Source organism: Aspergillus vadensis (assembly GCF_003184925.1).
Source record: "Aspergillus vadensis CBS 113365 unplaced genomic scaffold BO88scaffold_11, whole genome shotgun sequence".
Classification (NCBI taxonomy): Eukaryota; Fungi; Ascomycota; class Eurotiomycetes; order Eurotiales; family Aspergillaceae; genus Aspergillus; species Aspergillus vadensis.
This window is the reverse complement of record NW_020292049.1, coordinates 952,225-973,582: the sequence shown is the minus strand read 5'-3', so window position 1 is coordinate 973,582 and position 21,358 is coordinate 952,225. Positions and strand designations below refer to the sequence as shown.

Genomic DNA, 21,358 nt, shown 5'->3' with positions numbered 1-21,358 from the left:
CTTCTCCGCTCTTCTCCAATTCTCTCCCTCTCCTCATCCTCTTCCTCCTCAATTGACCACTTGACTATTCCACTACTTTATCAACCACCTTTACAACCTTCCCTACAGCTTCATGGCCAAGAAGAGCATCATGGGCCTCCGTGAGGCCGCCATGGCCTATCGTCCCAGCTCGTCCGGCCACCTCCCCGACCCGGTCCAGGACTACTCTCCAGTCTCTCCTGCGCCCACCGCGCAACCTATTGCGGGACCGGGCTCCGTTAATCCAGATGACTATGCGAAACCTTACTGCGAGTTTATGACCGCGAATCCGACCATCTTCCATGCTGTTGACGGCTTCACCAAACAGCTGGAAAGCAAAGGTTACAAGCGCCTGCCCGAGCGCGAAGCGTGGACCTCCAAGCTCGAACGCGGCGGGAAATACTACTGCACTCGGAACTCCAGTGCGTTCATCGCGTTCTCCATTGGCAAGGATTACAAGAGTGGAAACGGTATGGCTATCGTGGCCGGTCACATTGACGCCCTCACCGCCAAGTTGAAGCCCGTGTCCAAGCTCCCCACAAAGGCCGGCTTTCAGCAGCTCGGGGTTGCCCCATATGCTGGTGCTCTGAATGAGACTTGGTGGGATCGGGATCTATCTATTGGTGGCCGTGTCTTGGTCCGGGACCCTAGCAGCGGAAAGGTCGAGTCCAAGTTGGTCAAGCTGGACTGGCCGATCGCCCGTATCCCCACCCTTGCACCGCACTTCGGCGCGCCGTCTCAGGGCCCGTTCAACAAGGAGACGCAGATGGTCCCTGTGATTGGCGTGGACAACTCCGACCTCTTCCAGCAGCAAACGTCCACCACCAGCCCCTTCGCGGCGGGCTCATTTGCCTCTACGCAGCCGGAGAAGCTCGTCAAAGTGATCTCCAAGGAATTGGGCATTACGGACTACAACACCATTCTCAACTGGGAACTGGAACTCTATGACAGTCAGCCAGCGCAGCTGGGTGGTCTGGAGAAGGACCTGATCTTTGCAGGGCGGATTGATGACAAGCTATGCTGCTACGCGGCTCAGGAGGCTCTGATCGCCTCGCCGGACAGCACATCCCCGGGATCGGTGAAGATGGTCGGTATGTTTGATGATGAGGAGATTGGCAGTTTGCTCCGCCAGGGTGCTCGGTCCAACTTCATGAGCAGTGTGATGGAGCGCATCGCCGAGGCCTTCGCTCCGAGCTATGGTCCCAACGTGCTGGCGCAGACCGTGGCCAACAGCTTCTTCGTCTCCTCGGACGTGATTCATGCCGTCAACCCCAACTTCCTCAACGTGTACCTGGAGAACCACGCCCCGCGCTTGAACGTCGGCGTGTCCGTCTCCGCCGACTCGAACGGACACATGACGACGGACAGTGTGAGCCATGCTTTCATGAAGCGTGTCGCTGAGCGCTGCGGCTCAACTCTGCAGGTCTTCCAGATCCGCAATGATTCCCGCAGTGGCGGCACTATCGGACCCATGACCAGCTCCCGGATTGGCATGCGGGCAATTGATGTGGGCATTCCTCAACTCAGTATGCATAGTATCCGGGCGACAACGGGTAGTCGGGATCCTGGTCTGGGAGTGCAGCTGTTCAAGGGTTTCTTCGACTACTTTGAGGAGATTGACAAGGAGTTTGCCGACTTTTAGACATGTTGTACTTTGATGATAGTCTAGATATAGATTCCCCAATGCTATGTGTAGTGCTTCGAATTCGGACTCCTTTTGTAAATTAAGTATTGATTTTAGTATACTCACGGACCTTTGTGGTTACATTCAAGGATTCGGCTTCTATGCTGGGCGAGGACAGAGAATCGAGACCGAGCTGTCCTGCATATTCAAGTCCAGCATGTAGCTTTCACCTCAATATCCATACCAAATAGAAAGCCGCCAATACCGACCATATAGACTCAACCCCAAAATAACCAACAAAGCACCCCCCGATAAAGCAACAAGAAGAAGTAGCTTTACCACTACCGAGGTACTCTAAAACGTTGTAGACCAATAGACCCAAATGCCATGTCCATAGCAAAACCATATTCTGCCCCCCTCCCCTCAAAGGCGGACAAAAAAGTAACAGAATGCTGACTCAGTTTTCCTGGACTGTATAAAATTATATCCGCTGATATCCGCTTATATCCGCAAACTTTTTGGCGAGGTCGACGGAGTTCTGCCGCTTTGGGCGGTCAACGAAACGGTCTGGGTGGGCAGTATGTGGATGAGCGATAGTTTGGGGGAAACCCTCAATGACACGGTTGGTGCAATTTGTTGTTGGTGGATTCAGAATCGAGCTTGTCAGTGCTACGGAGTAGTGGGGGAGAGAGAGATCTTGGTGATTTCTTCGAAGCCTGTAAGGTGGTTTGTTGGTATCTGCACTTCAGTTTTGATCTCTTGAACGTTCTATCTACTCCCAGCAATATGGTATCTGGGTTCTGCTGCATAGCCCATAATTATGGCGACATCTTCTCTGACACCATAGAAGGTTAAGTGGCTCGGTGGACGCTGTATGTGGTTCAATCATAGATATGGCTGACTGACGTGGGGAAAACCTGGATGAACTTTGGTCTATACGGAGTTGAAGGATGAATACATCTATCCTGGATACCACCCTCGATCATCATGTTCTCCGCTTCCTCGACGGTTTTCGGTGTGAACAAGCTCAAGGCTGCTAGTAGAAGTATGTGTGACGGTTCTTCAGAGGGTGGAAGAATTTCTCGAGAAATGTATGTCAACTCGCTAACCAGTAGACTCGACTTCGTTGTATATCGCGTCTATAGAAAGCAGGCAAAGAGACATGTCCCAACATTATATGATTGAGCGATATGTGTCTCGTGTTCTCAGCTGAGGCATACAGTCTTTATATAGAGAGGTATTGTTGGGATCCTTCTATAGGAATAGGCATGTTCTCCTCAATGCGATGCAGATTCTTCTCACAGACTATTCATATATAAGACTGTCTTTTGAAAAGGTTTAGTTGGTTGGTTAATATGCAACTGCTCACCAAATTCATTTGATAGAAAAAAACGCAAGTCAGATTCATCATAATTTATTGGAATTATCATGCACATTTACTGTGGTACTGTGCAAATTAGGTATTCTATTTTTCACTAGTAGTATAGCAATTTTCACGCTTGCGTCCATGATGACCATAGCGGTATTGACAGTGGTGCTGATCTTTCATCCAAAAGGGCAGTAAAAATTGTATGAGCTGTATGAAACTAAGGTTAAGACACCTAGTGAACAAAGAATCTGATTGATGAGCCTGTATACGCTTGTCGACATAAGCGGCAGGAAGACAAAGCCCTTATAGGGGTATTTCCTTTGAACCTAGGGAATGTCTTGGGAGTCCGAATGGATTTTATCTAACTATTCATGCTTATAGCTAAGGCTTTGTACTTCCTCTTAGTTGATCGGATTATGCTACCGGAATTTACCGTTAAGGTCCATTCAAAAGACAGTATTTACCGACAAAATCTTATAAAAGGTCAAATACACTCACACTCAGTTCTAGACGGGGTTCGAGCCCCCTCCCAAGGCATATATTTGCTTCAGTTGTATTATTACTATATTTACGGCCACAACGTCTAATGAGTAAGAGGATGAATCTGAAGAATACTCTTTAGGGATGCATCTATATCGGAACTAAGATGGTAGCACATGTTCTAACATATATGCAATATGCAATGTGGGAAATCCCAGCACAGCTGCAATCTATCTCTCACTATAAATGCCAATGAACTTTCCAGGATAAAGATTCAACTGAAGCATGTCTGGTAACCTTAAGACAAAGCAAACAAAGGCTTGATATACACTCCTCTGTCCATTCGGAAAACCCCAGATTGCATAGTTGCGCATCTCGCTACAGCCCAGCTAAATCACCCTAAAACTATAGAGCCATACACAATCGGCAACTGACATTGAAGTCCTCGTTGAATAATCTCTCTATTATGTTGCAGAACAAGGAGTTACCCTATCAGGGTCCTCCACCAGGTGGAAGATATGCTCACCAAGCTCTATGTCGTTTATTCGCACAAGGTTTGGCTTCAACAATGACCATGGTCAGACACGCAACTTCAATGATTTATATTCCTGTCAACCCACATTCAAGGACACGTTCTTGTCCTACAGCGACACTGCCTTACTTGCATCAAACCAAAATGTCTGGATACCAATACACAGGCCAGGAGGTGAACTACCAGCTAGTCGCAGATATAGTACAGCTCCTTGAAGAGAACGGTATACCATGTCTCCTAATTGGCGACTACATGTTTGAAGCCATGGGAGCGCCTGGGCTCCACGGCGTAAGTCAACTGCCTGACCTCATCTAGACTCTTCACAACCGACTAACCAAGCCAAACAGAACATCGAGCTCGTCCTTGAAAGCCATGATATAAACAAAGCAATCCGCATCCTCCGCAAAGCCAACTTCCCCGATGAGCAACCCATGTACTACACCCATCTGCTCTGTCCCTTTCCCCACATGGGACAAAAGACCGGTTCAGCCCGCGAAACCCCCTTCATCCCCTACCACTCATTCCACCTAAACGGGAGTGTCTGGGGAGAAATGGGCACGGAGTTCCACACCGATCTTTGTCTATACGAGAAGCGATATCTCTTCTGGGATCTGCCTGAGCTCACTCTAGGAGAACTGTTCGAAGATGACCCCCATTTCATCCTAGCCAGTGACCCCCGTCTCCCTCCCCAGAAGGACAAGCAGCATTGGGGCCGGTTTCCTGATACTCTGTACCCGGTCAAAATCCCCATGCCGGTGCGGTATGTCGAGGCGATGATGCTTCTGACTGCCAGGGACTGGCAAATCAAGGGACATGGGTGGGCTTGGCGGGCTGAGATAATTTATATGTGGAAGCATGTAAAAGGCCTGTTAAAGAAGTTCTTTGAGTTGGAGAGGTTCAAGCCGATATTTCGGTTCTGGTGGGCGGATTTGGAGACTTCGGAGACAATGCCCGGTGGGGAGGTGTTGTGTGTGCATAAGCTGCGGGGGGCTTTGGTGGCGGCGGGTATGATGCCTGAGACGCCGTTTACTTGGTTGAAGACGTATGATTGATCTCAGTAGTGATTGCTTGTCGTATATAGTATTTGGTGTATGCATAGTTTTGATATATGATTAATCAGTATTAATGGGGTAATCAGGTCTGACATGCTATGCCTCAAATCAGTCTTTGAAGAACGTTACCTATTGTTTCCCTGATTAGGATACATTTAATGCTTGAGAGTAGTGAGGTAGTAAATGCCAGGACCGGAAATTGGTCTCAAACTGTGGCGCAATCGGTGGGTAGACATGGGAGGGTTCAGCTGTAGTGGCGGACGTACATTCCGCAATGATCCTGATATTCAAGTCTCGCCAGGCCGTCATGAGGGCTTTACTAGTCTATATCCGGGATATACATGGTCTCACACTTCTCAGTACGAATTGCTCACGGACATTGAGAATTGAGAGTTGAGATAGTTGGAAAGGCTGATTTGGTGATAACATAGGGTTGAACATAGCAAGACAGCAGATTAGTAACTCAACCTTAAATACGAACGGTAATCAAAAGCATGGAATGAATCCTACACTAGACGATACAACCAACAGGAATTAGCTGAATAGATTATTTTCCCAAGAGGGCAAATGATTGTCTCCGTTCATGACATACGTCATACGCGAGTCCGACCGTTTCCCTCCTAACTATAATAAGCCACCAATATAGTATATGGTAGATAAGGCCCAAGCGTAAGCCCTTACTCCCACCCACCCGCCCCTATATGTCCTCTTCTCTATAGCACAATAGCGCCGATTACCCGGTCTGCTTACTGCTTACTGCCTACTGCTTACTTCCTACTTTCCATCCCACACAGCCAACCGATTGATCGACAGAAGGAAGTAAGTTAGCAAATGCATACAGACAACACCACTCATGACATCAATCAATATTCCAAAAAAATTCTATATACAGTTCACCATCACATGCCCATCGACCAAGATCACCAGACCCCTGAGCCAAGATGTACAAAAGAGAACCAGACTAACACGAAAATCGGCTCTCGGAACCCGGTCGGCCCAGCCTATAATCACTGATATGTTACACACCCCGAAATCCTCCTCTTATCCGACTGGAGGAGCATTAGACTACTTTCTAGGCGTCCAACTAGCTTCCTTCCTGCATTACCGGGACCAATCATTTTATGAGTTGGATACTGAGTGAGGGGGCTTGTGTGGAGGGATACTAGCTGGTTTGTAGTAGGTGTTATGATGGTAGTAGTAGAACAGGTAGTAGGTAGTAGTAGGGGTAGGGCAGGCAAGGTACACCGACGTTGTCCGTAGTTGATTGCTTGTCTCCCTGTTAGTTGTTTGGATGACGTTTTCTGTGTGTCTTTGGGGGGTTATAAATAGGGTGTCGAATATCTGGAAGATAGGGAATTCTTTCTCTTTCAATCAATCAATCAAGAATTCTTTTAGGGAGTTTCTATACTACATCCGATATGGTCGCCATCACCGCTAAATCTGAAGCGGCTTCTGCTACTTCGCCCATTCCTACCAATTCTAATACTACCATGACTACTACCCTCAACGGGGTAGATGGTTCAAAAGAGAAAGAAAAAGACCAGATACCCCCAAACAAAGAGGAAGGAACAAAAGCAGAAGAGAAAGAAACCGAAGCATACAACTCCTCCAACGGCGTCACCAGCCAACTCTGCAACTGGATCGCCTCTCTCCAGCTAGAAGACATTCCAGACTCTGTCCGCACCCGCGCCAAGTACCTCTTTCTCGATGGCATCGCCTGCGCACTCGTCGGTGCGCGCGTCCCATGGTCGCAGAAGGCTTTTGATGCGATGGCTGTTTTCGAGGAGAAGGGAAAGCATGTGGTTATTGGGTATGAAGAGGTAATCTCTCCTTCCCCCTATCTTCACCTTCCGGAAGGTATTGGTAAAGTACTAATCTATGTTGACAGCGCCTTGGTGCTATCGCCGCCGCAACCCTCAACGGCTCCTGGATCCAAGCCTGCGAAGTAGACGACTACCACAGCGTGGCGCCCCTGCACTCGCAGGCCGTGGTCATCCCTCCTCTCTTCGCTGCCGCCGTCAGTGCGCGGAACCATCCGACCGCACCGCGCATCATCGACGGGCGAACACTTCTTCTCGCCTCCGTGGTAGGGTTCGAGGTTGGTCCGCGCGTGGGCATGGCGCTACACGGCACCGAGATGCTCGCGAAGGGATGGCACTGCGGGTCTGTGTTTGGTGGACCCGCGGCCGCAGGCAGTTCTGCAAAACTACTCGGTTTGTCGGCGGGTCAAGTCGAAGACGCGATCGGAGTAGCAGCGACACAAGCATGCGGACTCATGGCGGCGCAGTACGACGGGATGGTGAAGCGGATGCATCATGGCTTCGCGGCAAGGAATGGACTGTTGGGCACGATGTTAGCGTGGGGAGGTTATGAAGGGATCAAGAAGGTGTTTGAGCGGCCGTATGGAGGATTTCTGGCAATGTTTGGCCTAGGGTCGAAGCACACGCCTAGTTCGAAGCCGGAGGAGGTGGCAAAGGATTTGGGGACGTTCTGGCACACGGCGGAGTGGATTCGGTTGAAGTTGCATGCGTGCTGTGGGGGGATTCATGGCACGATTGAGTGTTTGGCGGAGATGCAGGAGATGTATCCAGAGCGATTTGGACGGGAGAAACTAGGAGAGATCAAGGAGATTCGGATCCAGTTGAGTGATGCGGTGTTTCATCATTGTGGATGGGCGCCGGAGACGAGGCCGTTGACCCCGACGGGGGCGCAGATGAATACGGCGTTTGTGGCGGCCTCGCAGTTGGTGGATGGACAAGTGTTGTTGGAGCAGTTCTCGTCGGGGAAGTTGGATCGGGATGAGGTTTGGGAATTGATTGGGAAGACGAGTTGTATTCATACGGCGGAGTTGGACAAGCCGAATATTGGTTGTGGTGCGTTGATCTCCATCACGTTTGCGGATGGCAGTCAGGTTCAGCATTCGTTGTTGAAGCCGAAGGGGGTGGATGAACCCATTTCGAATGAGGAGATCTTGGAGAAGTTTCGTCGGTTGACGGGCGGGTTGATTGGGGTGGAGAGGCAGGAGAAGATTGAAAAGGCCGTGCTGGGGATGGAGGAGTTGCAGGATGTGGATGAGTTGATTGAGTTGCTGAGTGTGAATGTGGTCAATCCGTTGCAGTAGTATACTAGTCATCTGTTTTGATGCTTCTGGCGTTGGTCGTGTTGGGATAGTATCTCATAATTTTGAATTAATAAATCATTCAACATGGTGAAAATCATATTTGTGGACTATCGGTTGCTCTAAACTGTGCATAGGAAAGCGAAGAGGGCTGTAGGGTTATCTGTCTTCCGTAGAAGAGTCTGCTGAAAATTAAGCAGGTCATAAATTACGTACGATGATAGACACGCATTCAACACCACACATCATCGTATCTATGGTAGCTATCAGACCCATCCATCATCATCCCGAAATCATTATCCCAGACACTTGTGCCGCCATATTCAATGGAATATTTATTCGGTGTTGATGGTTTCTGTTCACAGCTTGATTGGGAACCATGTGGTGTTGGTGTTTGTGCTTGAAGACGCCGGTTCTGCTGGAGAAGCGAAGTAGCAATCTGACTACATAGCTGAGATACAGAGCGAATAGTATCAGCATGAGAACCTTCAGAAGCGTTTGTAGCAAGACACTCTGCACGTTTGGCGAAGAAAACAAGGGCATTGACGTCGGAAGTCACGACAGCTGGACAGTCATTGTTTTCGCGGTTGAGGAGGTGGATATAGACTTCGAGGAAGGGGGCAATGGGGTAACGTAGTAGAATGCTGGCAGAAGTCTTTATCAGTTCTCTAACTGGAAAAGTAATCTGGAGAACGATTCACCTTTCAAACATGGAGAAGCCGGAAATGTTGTCGCCCGGATGGTAGCTCTCACACAGTTCCTGAAGAAGCTGCAACCCCGTGCGAGCATGCTCAAGTCGAACCTGACGACTCTCCGAAGCAGGTATACAGCGCTGCACTAGCACATGGCAGATGCAGAGGGCGTATCGGAGTTCGATGGCCTGCTGTGCAGTAGTGGTGGTGCTGGCTGGGGGGTAGAGAATGTGACTGTGCTGGGTGGTCCAATCGTTGAGGCGTCGGATAAGCTTATAGGCACGCCGTCTCAGAGATTTCCGACTGACGCGCAGAATACTGGCGTAAAGTCTGCGAGAGATTCTTTCTTGAATCCGAGCGAGGGAGATGCGCGCATCGAATTGATCGCTGAGTAGAATGCCGGAGCTTGTCGGAAGCGGGAGACCAACGTCATAGGATGGCAAGAGACATGGTGTACCGGTTATTAGGGATGTGTGTTTCTTGTTCGATTAGCGGAGAACAGACAAGGTGATGGCGAACTCACATCTATAATGAAGAGAGACCAAAACAGATCCCGACACTCGGCGCATTGTCTTGCGGCATTGCCCATGCTCCGGTGTAGTCCCATCGACTTGGCGAGTTCACAGGCCTGGGTGAAGACAGTCTCGAATAATGTAAAGTGGAAGTATTTGAGAGCAACCAAAGCCTGCATCAACCTTTAGCCGGGTTCAAACAAATGCAGATCTGCCATACCAGGTTCAAGAGGGCTTGTACATTGGCCATACGCGGTTCTAGTAGTCTTTGGAAATTGTTGAAGCATTGCCGAATATTTTGCAATAGGTGGGTGATAAGGCTCGCTTCTAGAGGTATCATGCTAGTCTTCTTCGCTGTGGTGGACTTTCCTTCCAGTGTCTGAAGGAGGATGCTGTTGAGTGATACAAACCAGGCTGGATCGGGAGCATCCAGGGTTTCGTACTGAGTCCGCATGGCCGTCAGAACGCTCTGTCGGTCGTATATGGGGAGCAATGGACTGAGCTCAGTAAAGTATGTGTCGATGAAGGCTTCCAGAAAGGCTCGTGGTGGAAGACTAGGCGACTGGTCATCATATTGAAGGAAATCCAATAATGGAGGTTTGTCCGTGTCCAGTCGTTGGAAGAGCGCACTCGCACTGGTAATCTGAGCTTGCAGCAGCGAGCCAGAGGGGAAGGTGGCTTCAATTGATAACCCAGGACTGTTTGATGGTGGCAATGACGAGGCAAACCGGTCACCGGCAGCTCGAGCTTCAGTATAAATTGAGCTCGGTTGCTGGTACCCATCACTCCCCAAAGCCTCAGCAACCAAATTATCTGTCTGGCTTTCCTCGGATGTACTGTAATTCGTACATGACCCCCAAGCACTCGATCGTCGGGTGTTTGAGCTGTAAGAGCTGGTCGAGACACCGCTGAGAGGCGAGGTGGAGGCTTGTACGCTAGATGAGAATCGAACAACTGCTTCTTCAAATCGTTGCAAACGAGTTGCAAGTGATTGGACATCATCAACCCTGTAATCAAGTCAGCCGCAATAATCAGACTCTCCGGGATGAGACAGACAGCTTCTTGGTATGATCAATCCGCTTCCCCTTAGTGTATTGACAGACCAACCCTGACTTGCGGCAACTAGAGCACAAGGGCGATTTCCTGTCGCATCGAACCTTACGGATCCGACATTCGTTGCAAGCATACTCAGGGGCCGACGTCTTCATGTTCCTACCAGTTTTCATGTCTGTGTTCCAGTGCCGTCCACCGAGAAAAGCAACAATGTATGTTGTGGGCAAGAAATTGTCCTCTGTTAATGAAAGACAAGGGGAACCAGGCAGGAGGTAGGGTCTCGCCCCGTATATTCGTCATAGAGCATCCATCTACGTTCAGCGCCACACTTGATCTCCATCATTGCATTCAATGTTATCAAAGATAATGCAAGTGCCAAGAAAGCAGCTACCATGTTGTGCATAGGAAGGACGACGATCTAACCTAAAGAAGCACTCAATCGAGATCCTACCGGGCCAACATCAGACCTAGCTGTCTGTGCCTTATGCACAAGAACCATGACACAAGTAGAACGTCAGAGATTCTTATGCCTATCAAGGCAGGCATAGTATCTACCGGTCATTAGCTTGGTATCGAAGCCAGAAGCCGGCACTAGGCCAGGCGTGGTGGCCCATGCTACGGGCCGACGGACTATAATCTTACCTCAGATCATGAATAAGGATATTGCCGAAACACCGTTTTGAAGAGCGACGGGATAAAGTGATAACCGTTTCGGTTCAGTTGCGAGACCTTCAACTTCCTGAATTACTGTTTTATAGTATCGCGCCAGGTGCTGGTCTGCGGGTATGAGAGAGAAAGTTCATCTGCAAGCAAGCCACTGCTGCATAATCTGTGACTTATCCGCACTGTGAAATCAGCGAAAAGAATCGGTCTCACTGATAATTGCCGAGGCCCGAAGATGGCAGGATCGCTCATCATTTCAGTGGGTCATGATTCTTAGGCCGCTGCGGCGCTTCACAGTTAGTGGAGGGCCGACTGGGGATTGCTTGCCGATTAGGGCTAGCTGCCTATCCCACTTGGCCTTATCATGAAGGAATGCATGGGGGCTGGAACAAAGAATAGTATAGTATATATATAACTTGGTCGAACAAGACAACAGCCAGTAGATACATCGGCAGAGGTATAGACAGAAAGGAAACACACGCTTAAAGAACGAAATGGTAACAATAGCTCCTATAATATATTATCAGTAAGAATGACATCAACATACTGCGACTCCTATTGGCCTGGTCGACTGCCCATGGTACGCTGTTCATGATGATGACGGTGATGCGATGTCTGATCGCACATCCTTCCCCGTCACTGAATCGCGGAAACCGGCCGAATTATTGGTCTCTCGCACCATAAGCTTTCCTTTCCCCCCAAGTTCATGTCCCGGAACAAGTGTAAGGTATCTGTCCGAGTCTCCCGTGCAATGAGCGTACTCCAGATCGTCCATGTGTGTGGTAATCGTAGTCGTCACCGTGCCGGTGCCATTCCAGAACGTTGGCGGTTGGCTTTGCGATGAGGGCGCATGTGCGTAGCCGTACGCATGGCCTCCACCGCTTAGAGTCGAGAGGAAGTGTGGAAGAAGTCGCGAAATGAGAGGCCGGAGGGTAGGCAGGCAAGCACAGATTATCCCCGTGTTGCATTCAATTGCAGACCAGGATGCAGCACCGACATTGTCGTCTAAGTACTCTGTTAGTCACAAGCCGCGTGATGTGCTAGAGGGACGACTTACAAGTAGGGTCGGTAGAGTCGGAAATCTTCTTCAGGGAAACCAACCGGCAAACACTAGTTACGCAGACACTAGATACAGCGTTAGTAAGAGTCCATTGCCAACAGTGCGTGGGTACCGGGACACTCACAATCCACCCAGAGCGAAAATCGAAATCAAGGCCATTCTCTGCCTCTGCGGCAATTCAAGCCCCGACAAGGCCGGGATTGGTATCAACAATATCACGATATCAGTAGCGATGTGCATGGACGCGTTCGAGAACCACAGTCCCTCCATGCTCAGACAGTATCCCGGAATAGTCGGGTTCCAGAATTTGGCGACGGGAATGCAATTGAGGAAAGCACTGAGGACCGCCCACGATCCGTAGGTAGCGAGCACGCCGATCATAATCCAGGAAATGCGCCGCATGCGCCGGGTTGGAAACACGCGGAAATACTGCATTAAAATTGACGCTTTGGCAAGCAGCAAAGCAGCATTGTAGAATGGAATGGTAAGCCAGAATGCCTGATCGACCAGCTTATATTAACACCAAGCCGCGCATGCTGTATAGGTTATTAACTTACCTTCATCTGTTTTAACAGGACTGATGGTGGGATGTGTGCCTCATGCATTCCCATCCCATTCAGGGCCTCCACGACGAATAGACCCATAAAGACATAGGACAACGTCTTACCAATTCCGGTAGTCAGCAACTTGCTGTTTTTCTGTCGGGGATTCATGCACCTACCAAGGACAGCAATATCATCCAGTCGTTTGGCTCCATGCGGTGCATCAACTTGGTGCGCGTGTAAATACGAGCAGCAACACAACATGTTGCTAGACTGGTAAACACAACACTGACGGCTAACGCTCGACCCCCTCGGGGTGACATGTATGACCCGTGCGCACCATCGTCCGTTCGGGCGAAATGAGTGTGAGAGTCCATCATGGTCGCATTCAAAATGATCGTTCCGTGGGAGCACTTAGACGAGGCTTGGTCTTTTGGGGTTCCAAAGACAAGTCGGGCTGAACAAGGGTATAATGTGGCCGAGGGTTCACGAGTACACGGGCCTCTGTGTACAGAGACCAGCAACGTTACTCATATAAAACCTGGGGTCCGACTGACCCCCCAATGAGCGAAAGGAGCACTGTTCCGCGTGTCACTGTGAGGGGGACACTCGCAGGGGAAGGGGGAAAAGATGGGGATATAAACGTTTTGCGCTTGGTGAGACCCAGTAACGGCTCTGTCTGACTAGAAGGATGCGAATAGACCAATGGTACCGAGCCCGTGAAGATCCTCAGTCATGTCTAATTGCTGCTCCGGATTCACGGACCGACCCTAGGACAGGAGCTGGGTCCAATGGGTGTGTGGTGCAGAAAGGGAGGGCAGGAAAAGCAAGCAAGGGAGGAGACAAATAAGCAAATGATAGAGAGCAGCCACAATGTGGTCCTGGCACAAAGTCAGGTTGATAGATGGGTAAAGGCAACAAAAAGGTACATTTGGTGCCTCGCGCGATTTCTTTTTCTGGTTTTTCTTGCAGCCATTGTGCGTAGGTTTTGCGGAGAGTGACTGGAGAGGTCTCTATGCATAGCAGAGGCCTAAGCGACATGTTCCAGCCCTGTGGTGTCGCTAGGGTTATTGATACTGTCGATGATGATCGGCCATTGACTGCATCCGCGGTCACTGAAAAAAATACCGCCCAGTCTGGTCTGTCAAAGACAAAAGTGGAGAGACGGTGGATCGACGGTGTATCCAAAACTCTCCTCTGGTTGGATGCATACATGGATTGTTCTATGCGTCTGCGGAGGCACTTGCATACGACCGGCGTGCGTACGAAGTACATACATTGTGCGTAGAGCTGTCTGTCTCGAACCTGACGAATCTTGACGGGCTGGATGACAGTCTGCCCAGCCAGCAGATCGTGGAGCCCACGACTCCTTGCCCTGGGACTGGGGCCGGAGCTGTCATTGAGCCATGCCACAGCGCAGAGGCCAGGTAAGCTGCAAGAATCGATTATCTCCGAGTCTGTCCTTTCCACAGTGCCTACAAATGGCCTGTGCCCCTGGTTGACATCAGGTGACTCTCTATTTTCCCCCTAAGAGGGCTTTTCTGGGTGATGTTGTACAGGGAGGGGATCAATCAAAATCAGTCCTGCCACAGGTCCTACATAGGGGCAGGGATGAGCAGAGTAAGGGATGCAAAGGACTGTCATACTTTCTCCCCTATCGATACTTCCATGAATCTCAAAATGATTGATTCAATTCTGGATAAGCACTCGACCTTGTGAGGGGGGAGGCATTATCCGTTATCAAAAGTACTTCTGGGTGCGCCAGCTGGCCGATGCGACCTGTCATTTCCTTCTTTGGGAATTTCATGGCATGATTTCCGGGGCCTTGAACAGAGCCACATTAAATAACGGACATGCAGGGGGGCAAAGTACCGTACAGGCGGAAATTCGTGTCTCTATCTACAGCCCGTGAGGAGACTCGACGAATAGGCCATCAATTTTGTCAAACAATGCTGATTGATCAGTAGGGTGCTGGTGTTGGTGCGGTTATTTGACTGAAACGCCCGGCGTGGAAAAGAAAGACGATGTATCACATCCGACTAGGCGCGCCGGGACCTTCCTCCGGGTTGGCCAAAAACAGCCAACCGCAGACGAAACTCGAGTCCGCTCATTTACTTATTGTCTATTGATCTTTTAGAATTGGATGATTATCGGTCCATTGTCGCTTGGCCATAGCGTGCTTTTTTTTTTTTTTTTTCTCTAGGAGGAAAGCAGCATTTGGTGCTGCGCGTTCGGCTCTGGTAAGCCTCCCTCGTCGCCACCGCACTGATAGTTCCACGCAGAGCCATATCCATTGGTCGATCAGTACGCCTGCATTCTGGATTGGCCGAAGTGGAGTGTGCGTCAAGATCTCCTACCAGCCATCAGGAGTTGGGTAACACAATCGTGGGACTCATCCACTCCCAATTATATATCTCGGGAATCATACCCGTAGCGACCCGGGCAAAGAATCACCAAGATTACTACTGAAGGCCTTTTCTTGACCCATTCGAGTGAGCCAACAGTATTCATGAACTGGTCGTGAATATGGTGTATTCATCGCCTTAGTTTGACTGTATGGAAACGAGGCAGCCGGTTGCCTTCCACCCAGAGAGCCAGCGTCTGGACAGGTCAAGCGCAGCGATTTTTCTATATATAAACATTATTAGGAATTCTGCCATGTATCGAATAGAGCGTATAGCATGGACCATAAGATGATCAAAGTCCACACGTGGACACACATACTCTCTCTTTATCTCGTCGTTCTTGCTTGCGTGTCTACTCAAAATTCGTGTTGCTCGGCGATGGTGACTGAAAAGTTCTTCCAGTTGAAGTGTCAGCTGGCATTTGCGCGCCACCGTTATGGCAAAGCCAATCAAACACGACAAAATAACCCAAAATTTTGAAGTGCCAGTTGCTTTGATAGCTGTGAGCTATGCACGATAGTCATAGATCCCCGTCACATACAGTAGCTTCTGAGTCGGATTGAAATCATCCGCGGTACAGAATACCTGTCAGCAAAAATCCACCGGACGAACGGCCTATCAGTCTTTTGATTCCATGGATACCTGCATTAGTGTGAAGATAGATAGACGCATGTCCAGGGTACTGTTCGCACTTCTGCAGTCAGACGGAGTACTCCGTCCAGGCACCTCCATTCAGAACCCGCAAACTGACTGTGTGCAGGTCGAGACGAAGAATGAGTCAATTGTATGCAAGTACTTTTGGCAAGTGGACTCACCGTGGCCCTGCTCGGTTGATGCTAGTCGCCATCATTCATTTTGCTAAGGACGGAACACGCACTCCTTTCATTTTTCGCGCGGAGAGCTCGGCATCCTGATGGTGCCATGCGAAATTAATGAGATTCTCGTGGTGCCTCTAATCTCCTCGATTGTTCGTTTTTTTCGATTCCCGAGGACTGCGTGGTTTTGGAAGGCTACTGGTGTGTCGACGACCTTGAGTACTCGTACTTTGGATGGCTCTGATGGATCAGGGACGGGGCCTTCTGCATTGGAATGACCTGTCATTGCCATGTGATTTCAAATACATAGACTTTGTATGTGAATGTCCAGATGACAGACAGACCACGATAGTGGCTTTTCGAGGGAATCTGTCAGAATATTCTGAATCTTCCGGGACGATGGATCAGACACAGGAATTCCGGCTTGTTTACTATGGCACTGACCAGTTGTCGCGCGAGTGATGGGTGAGAAAGTCGGAAGAGTCTCGATAAGCGGGCGCTAAGATAAGGAACGATGCACAGACCAATTGAAAATCCCATCCGAGGAATTTCCATCCAACAATTGCGGCCCAAGAGTCAATCAATACACTCACTCCTACATTGATTTTCCATTCACAAAGTTTGATAGACGGTCGCAGAGATACTAACATCATCTACCGCCAAAATGACGGACTCTTCATCGCCTGTGAAGCCCGTCCACACCATCGTCCTTGACGCCGGTCCCATCTTGAAGAATACCCCGCCGCTATCCACGCTGCTCGCACAATGCGAAGAACTTCTCATCACCCCCTCCGTCGTCAGCGAAATCCGTGATCCTGACGCCCGCCAGCGCGTCGAGACACTCTACCTCCCCTTCTTGAAGCAGCGCACACCATCCCCGAAAAGCGTCAGTGTCCTGAGCGAATTTGCACGCAAGACTGGTGATCGGGCTGTCCTGAGTAAAACGGATATTGAGGTTCTGGCGCTTGCATACGAGATTGAATGCGAGCGCAATGGTGGTGATTGGAGACTGAGAAGTGTTCCGGGGCAGAAACAGGTGAACGGAAAACCACCCGTCAAGGAGGAGAAGGCCGAAGAGGAGGGAGAAGAGGCCAAGGGTGAGACTGAGGGCGAGACCACCCAAAAGGAAGAGAACAAAGACGGTGGTGATGAGGTGAATGCCGTTGCGGAAGATCTGAAGAACGCAAGCTTGGGAGAGGAGACCAGCACACAGGAGACCGCGTTGCAAAATGCCTCTGTAGAGGCCCAGACAGAGGAACCGACTCCTCAGGACGCTGACGACGCCCAAGAGGAGGAAGATGATGGCGATGATTCGGATGGTGGCTGGATCACGCCCTCTAACTTGAAGAAGCGGCAGGCCCGCGATGAGGCTAGCTCTGCGGCTGCGGCGCCGGAGCCCAAGGTGATGCAGGTTGCCACCATGACTACCGATTTTGCGGTATGCTTTGGAATTTCACCCAGAATGACTATGTTCCATACTAACTAGGATACAGTGTCAAAACGTGCTGCTACAGATGAACTTGAACTTGCTCTCCACTTCCACCCTGCAGCGAATCCGCCATCTGAAGTCTTTCATTAAGCGGTGCCATGCCTGTTTCTTCACCACCAAAGACATGAACAAGCAGTTTTGTCCCCGCTGCGGCAAAGACACGCTCACCCGCGTCTCCTGCACGACTGACGCGAATGGACAGTTCAAGATGCACTTGAAAAAGAACATGCAGTGGAACAACCGCGGCAACCGTTTCAGTGTCCCTAAGCCCGTCCACGGCACTTCTAACGGAAAGTGGAAGGGAGGTGGTGGTAAGGGTGGCTGGGGAACGGAATTGATTCTGGCGGAAGACCAGAAGGAGTATGTTCGAGCCACCGCAGAGCAGAACCGCAGAATGCGCAAGGAGCACGACCTCATGGACGAGGACTACCTCCCAAGCATCCTGACTGGAGAGCGGAACAAGAACGGTCGGGTCCGTGTGGGAGCTGGCAGGAATGTCAACTCGAGGAAGCGGTAATGGCATGGCTTCTCGTCTCTTTGCATCAGTCTGGGTTGGCGTCTGGCTTAAAAGTTTATGGCTGCACCTTTGGTCTATTTCTGTGATGGATTATGATGAACGGCTCGTGATCAACGATTTATAGAGCATACACATAGCATATGCTAGGTAACGAATATAGAGCAAATTCTTGGATGGTATATTTTGCACACTAAGATACCGGCCATGGGCACCGCACAGAAACCGAACAAAAGTTTCTCATCGTCCAAAGACCATAGATAACACCATTCGCCATAAATGATTCAAAGCACCTTTTGTATCTCAATCATGTTTTTCCGTCAACCCGTTTACAGCTTAGCAGCCTCCTTGTCTGTAGTCTGTCGTCAGCCATGTCCACCATAATGGGAATTGTACTCGGGGTTTCATACCGACTTGCTGGGTCAGAAGGAGACCATATCTCTTCTTGAGGGTCACACGGTGACTAGATAGTCAATATCATTAGTCCAAAGTCTCTCTCCGATGTGTCTGAATACCGTTGGCGAAGAGGAACCTACCGGGAGTACTTGTCATCGGGAGAGAAACGGGCGGGGTGAGCACTCTTGGTAACGCGACCATCCTCGGTGACCTTCTTCAGGGTGTAAACCCGCTTGCCATCAGGGCCCAGAGAGTCTTTGTGCATTCGTTAGTTATGACCGATCGAGGGGAGTCCGACTGCGGAGAAACATACACATAAGATGCATCCTAAAGATCTTCAGTCAGTACGAGCGAGTAGCATTGAAGTAGACTGCAGACAGACTTACTTGAAAAATTAGATCTGTTAGTCGACTGAAACACGAAAGAGAGGTGCTGGGTGGTGAACGAGTGCGTTTATCGATGCCAAACCGCTGGACTTGAACTTCGGCGATACGCAGGAAATTTTTGGCGGAGCGAACGGGGCACGGGCCAAGGGCCAGCTTAGTCACGCGCGGTCCCATTTAAGGCTGCCCAAGCGAGCTCCAAACACTTTTTTCTTCCTTCCGCAAACCATCCCATCGCACTTCAGGCAGGATGAGGGAATATTGAGGATGTTGATGATGATAATGCGCATCCATTCCCGTCTTGCATAATGACTCTGGGATCCTTTCGCTAATTGATATTTTGTATTTCTAAAGATACACTACATCGCATCACGAGGGACAAGCTGCCTCTCGTGTAATGGCTTGACCAACCCCAGATCTTGCACAGGATTTCGGGTAAGCTTCAGCCAGCAGCCTTGTCGGTCTTGCTGGAAGGATTTTTGCTTTCATTGTTTTCTCCGGTGATGATGACATACCTAAGCTTAGGCAATGGCAACCTTGATTTCTCGCTGTTGTCAGTGAAGGCTTTGTATTGACTACAACGGTATCTGAGGAGAAACAAAACAATGATTCTGATTACTTCTGTCGGGGTTGGCGATGGCGGCTACATTCCAGCTTGTAACTGAAGAGTTTCTTGCTGACTCTTCCCTGTAGTTAGAATCGAATATCTATCCAATTGAGCTTATAAGAATTACTGTTAAATATGGCTTCCAATACAATTCCTAGTCCTGCTTCGGAGACTGCTGCTCCTGGCAAAACCGACTCTTCTCAAAAAAACAATGCTCCCCCAGCTCGTCGTTCGCGGCCTCCAAGGCCCAACTACCGACACATCCATCGCTTCCCTTTCCCGGTTGAGGTGCATCCTCTCCCTCCTCTCATCCCCCATAACCCTCTCTCGCTCGTCAGTGTACTGCTTTCCTACCTGACGTACTTTATTTCTCCCCCTCACCAGGAAGTCTACTCTGCCTACTTTGACTCTGCCACATCCTCGGTCCATGTCACAGATCCTAAGGCTATAAAGGCGCTATGGGAGATGGGTTTCTTTGGTAAGGGAACCCTGAGTCGAAGTGAGCCGAGCTGGCTTGAGCGTGAGAAGAAGAGACGAGGTCTACTTGGGGGAATGACTAGCGAAGAGGTTACACGACAGCGGCGGACGGAACGCCGCGAATTGAAATTGGAGCGCGCGAGGATGGAAAAGCTTGCCATTGAGGAGAGACTCAAGGCCGAAGCGGCTGCCAGGGACGGCACCGCGACGTCAAACGAGCAGTCATCCCTCTCACCCACTCCGAACAGTGGCTCTGAAGGCGCAGTATCAACTACGGAGAAGTTTTCCCTAAGGAAAGCACGGGAAGCCAGGGAAGCCAAGCTCCTTGAGTCACAACGTTTAGTATCACAAGACGGCAATGCACGCACCCCTAACTCCGCCGGAAAGCGGTCACCTAGTGGCAGCAAAACTGTGCGGTTTTCTCCGGTTGTTCAAGCCAAGGAGTTTGCTTCTGATTCGGCTATTCTGAGCTTGCCAGAAACATCTGCGGATGGAAAGGTGGACGGAGGTAAGGCAGATGAGGAGCCGGAATTAAGTAATGAAGAGCACCTTCAATTATCTAACGAAGAGGCCTTCTTTCTTGCATATGGGCTGGGTGTCTTGCGTGTTCGCGATGATACTCGCAAATCCGAGATTCCTACATCTTCTCTGCTGCCATTATTATGTCGACACTCCTACTTCCCTCCTAGAGCCCCGTCAGCGGATCTCACGCCGGACGACCCATTTATGATATCATATGCTGTGTACCACCATTTCCGTTCTTTGGGTTGGGTTGTGCGCTCCGGAGTGAAGTTCGGTGTGGACTACATCCTCTACAACCGTGGTCCGGTCTTCTCACATGCTGAGTTTGCTGTCGTGGTCGTCCCATCCTATGGCCATGGCTACTGGTCTGAAACGGCCGAGCGGAAGGCCCAGTGTGAGGAGAAGACAGCGCGCAGTTGGTGGTGGCTGCATTGTGTCAATCGAGTCCAGGCCCAGGTGAAGAAGAGCTTGGTGGTATGCTATGTGGAAGTGCCTCCGCCAACGTCTTACGAGCTGGATACTCCCTCGGAAGAGGATATTGGCTCGATGTTGGCTCGTTATCAAGTCCGGGAAATGGTTATCCGAAGATGGGTTCCCAATCGGACTCGGGACTAGAATGAGTGCATCATCTGGTTTCTCTGTACTATATGTGTTCGAGCGTTTGGGTTTTCTTTTGGCAAGACGTAAAGCACCTTACTCATTGTAACCATATGTAACCCTGCTCCTCTCACAAACCATTATGGTTGGCATTGTTGATCACGATTTTCTGGTGTGAAGAATGCAACATTGACATACTCCTGCGCTCCTTTTATAGTACTGCTCATCCTCTCGTTCTATAGACGAATTGTAGATCGTCTTCGGCTTGTCGATTCGGACAGGCTAAACCTGAAGCGGTAATATTGAGGAATCACGTGAGTGACGCGTTTCGCGTTTTGCATTTTACGGTATTCCGTCCATTTGGAAAGAGCACGAGAACAGTCGAGGAAGCCGAGTGGTGAAAGTGTTCGTGGGTTTGGGGCGCCAGGCACCTCGGCA

At 49.9% G+C, this 21,358-nt stretch overlaps 9 protein-coding genes across 9 annotated transcripts; 5 read left to right on the top strand and 4 right to left on the bottom strand.

The window, feature by feature from the left end:
* Nucleotides 1-34: 34 nt before the first annotated feature.
* On the top strand, nucleotides 35-1,727 carry BO88DRAFT_405039 (M18 family aminopeptidase). The gene has a single exon (XM_025706779.1). It carries the CDS (start codon nucleotides 113-115, stop codon nucleotides 1,658-1,660), a length of 1,548 nt encoding a protein of 515 aa, XP_025563143.1. The 5' UTR covers nucleotides 35-112; the 3' UTR covers nucleotides 1,661-1,727.
* Nucleotides 1,728-4,015: 2,288 nt separating this feature from the next.
* On the top strand, nucleotides 4,016-5,566 carry BO88DRAFT_405038 (uncharacterized protein; the record flags this gene model as incomplete). Its single annotated transcript, XM_025706778.1, has 1 exon — nucleotides 4,016-5,566. A coding segment is annotated over exon 1 (581 nt), but the record flags the coding sequence as incomplete, so codon positions are not given.
* Nucleotides 5,567-6,371: 805 nt separating this feature from the next.
* Nucleotides 6,372-8,301, top strand: BO88DRAFT_405037 (MmgE/PrpD family protein). The gene is made up of 2 exons (XM_025706777.1): nucleotides 6,372-6,895; nucleotides 6,964-8,301. The coding sequence occupies exons 1-2, from the start codon at nucleotides 6,494-6,496 to the stop codon at nucleotides 8,194-8,196; spliced, it is 1,635 nt and encodes a 544-aa protein (XP_025563141.1). The 5' UTR covers nucleotides 6,372-6,493; the 3' UTR covers nucleotides 8,197-8,301.
* A 95-nt stretch (nucleotides 8,302-8,396) lies between these two features.
* BO88DRAFT_443931 (Zn(II)2Cys6 transcription factor) lies at nucleotides 8,397-10,605 on the bottom strand (the record flags this gene model as incomplete). The annotated part of the gene is made up of 5 exons (XM_025710062.1): nucleotides 8,397-8,837; nucleotides 8,895-9,364; nucleotides 9,409-9,570; nucleotides 9,618-10,404; nucleotides 10,454-10,605. 5 exons carry the CDS (start codon nucleotides 10,603-10,605, stop codon nucleotides 8,426-8,428), a joined length of 1,983 nt encoding a protein of 660 aa, XP_025563140.1. The 3' UTR covers nucleotides 8,397-8,425.
* Nucleotides 10,606-11,535: 930 nt separating this feature from the next.
* Nucleotides 11,536-13,269, bottom strand: BO88DRAFT_47299 (uncharacterized protein). The gene is made up of 5 exons (XM_025711752.1): nucleotides 12,895-13,269; nucleotides 12,731-12,835; nucleotides 12,298-12,671; nucleotides 12,171-12,238; nucleotides 11,536-12,118 (listed from the first exon to the last, which is right to left on the bottom strand). The coding sequence occupies exons 1-5, from the start codon at nucleotides 13,093-13,095 to the stop codon at nucleotides 11,703-11,705; spliced, it is 1,164 nt and encodes a 387-aa protein (XP_025563139.1). The 5' UTR covers nucleotides 13,096-13,269; the 3' UTR covers nucleotides 11,536-11,702.
* On the bottom strand, nucleotides 13,213-14,127 carry BO88DRAFT_47403 (uncharacterized protein). The gene has a single exon (XM_025711788.1). It carries the CDS (start codon nucleotides 13,988-13,990, stop codon nucleotides 13,445-13,447), a length of 546 nt encoding a protein of 181 aa, XP_025563138.1. The 5' UTR covers nucleotides 13,991-14,127; the 3' UTR covers nucleotides 13,213-13,444.
* A 2,472-nt stretch (nucleotides 14,128-16,599) lies between these two features.
* On the top strand, nucleotides 16,600-17,941 carry BO88DRAFT_340550 (rRNA-binding endoribonuclease; the record flags this gene model as incomplete). The annotated part of the gene is made up of 2 exons (XM_025703061.1): nucleotides 16,600-17,373; nucleotides 17,429-17,941. 2 exons carry the CDS (start codon nucleotides 16,600-16,602, stop codon nucleotides 17,939-17,941), a joined length of 1,287 nt encoding a protein of 428 aa, XP_025563137.1.
* Nucleotides 17,942-18,267: 326 nt separating this feature from the next.
* BO88DRAFT_453780 (H/ACA ribonucleoprotein complex subunit NOP10) lies at nucleotides 18,268-18,660 on the bottom strand (the record flags this gene model as incomplete). The annotated part of the gene is made up of 4 exons (XM_025710767.1): nucleotides 18,268-18,290; nucleotides 18,349-18,401; nucleotides 18,475-18,589; nucleotides 18,648-18,660. The coding sequence occupies 4 exons, from the start codon at nucleotides 18,658-18,660 to the stop codon at nucleotides 18,268-18,270; spliced, it is 204 nt and encodes a 67-aa protein (XP_025563136.1).
* Nucleotides 18,661-19,046: 386 nt separating this feature from the next.
* On the top strand, nucleotides 19,047-21,041 carry sen2 (tRNA splicing endonuclease subunit SEN2). The gene is made up of 2 exons (XM_025711792.1): nucleotides 19,047-19,152; nucleotides 19,415-21,041. The coding sequence occupies exon 2, from the start codon at nucleotides 19,460-19,462 to the stop codon at nucleotides 20,936-20,938; it is 1,479 nt and encodes a 492-aa protein (XP_025563135.1). The 5' UTR covers nucleotides 19,047-19,152; nucleotides 19,415-19,459; the 3' UTR covers nucleotides 20,939-21,041.
* The last annotated feature ends 317 nt before the right edge of the window (nucleotides 21,042-21,358 follow it).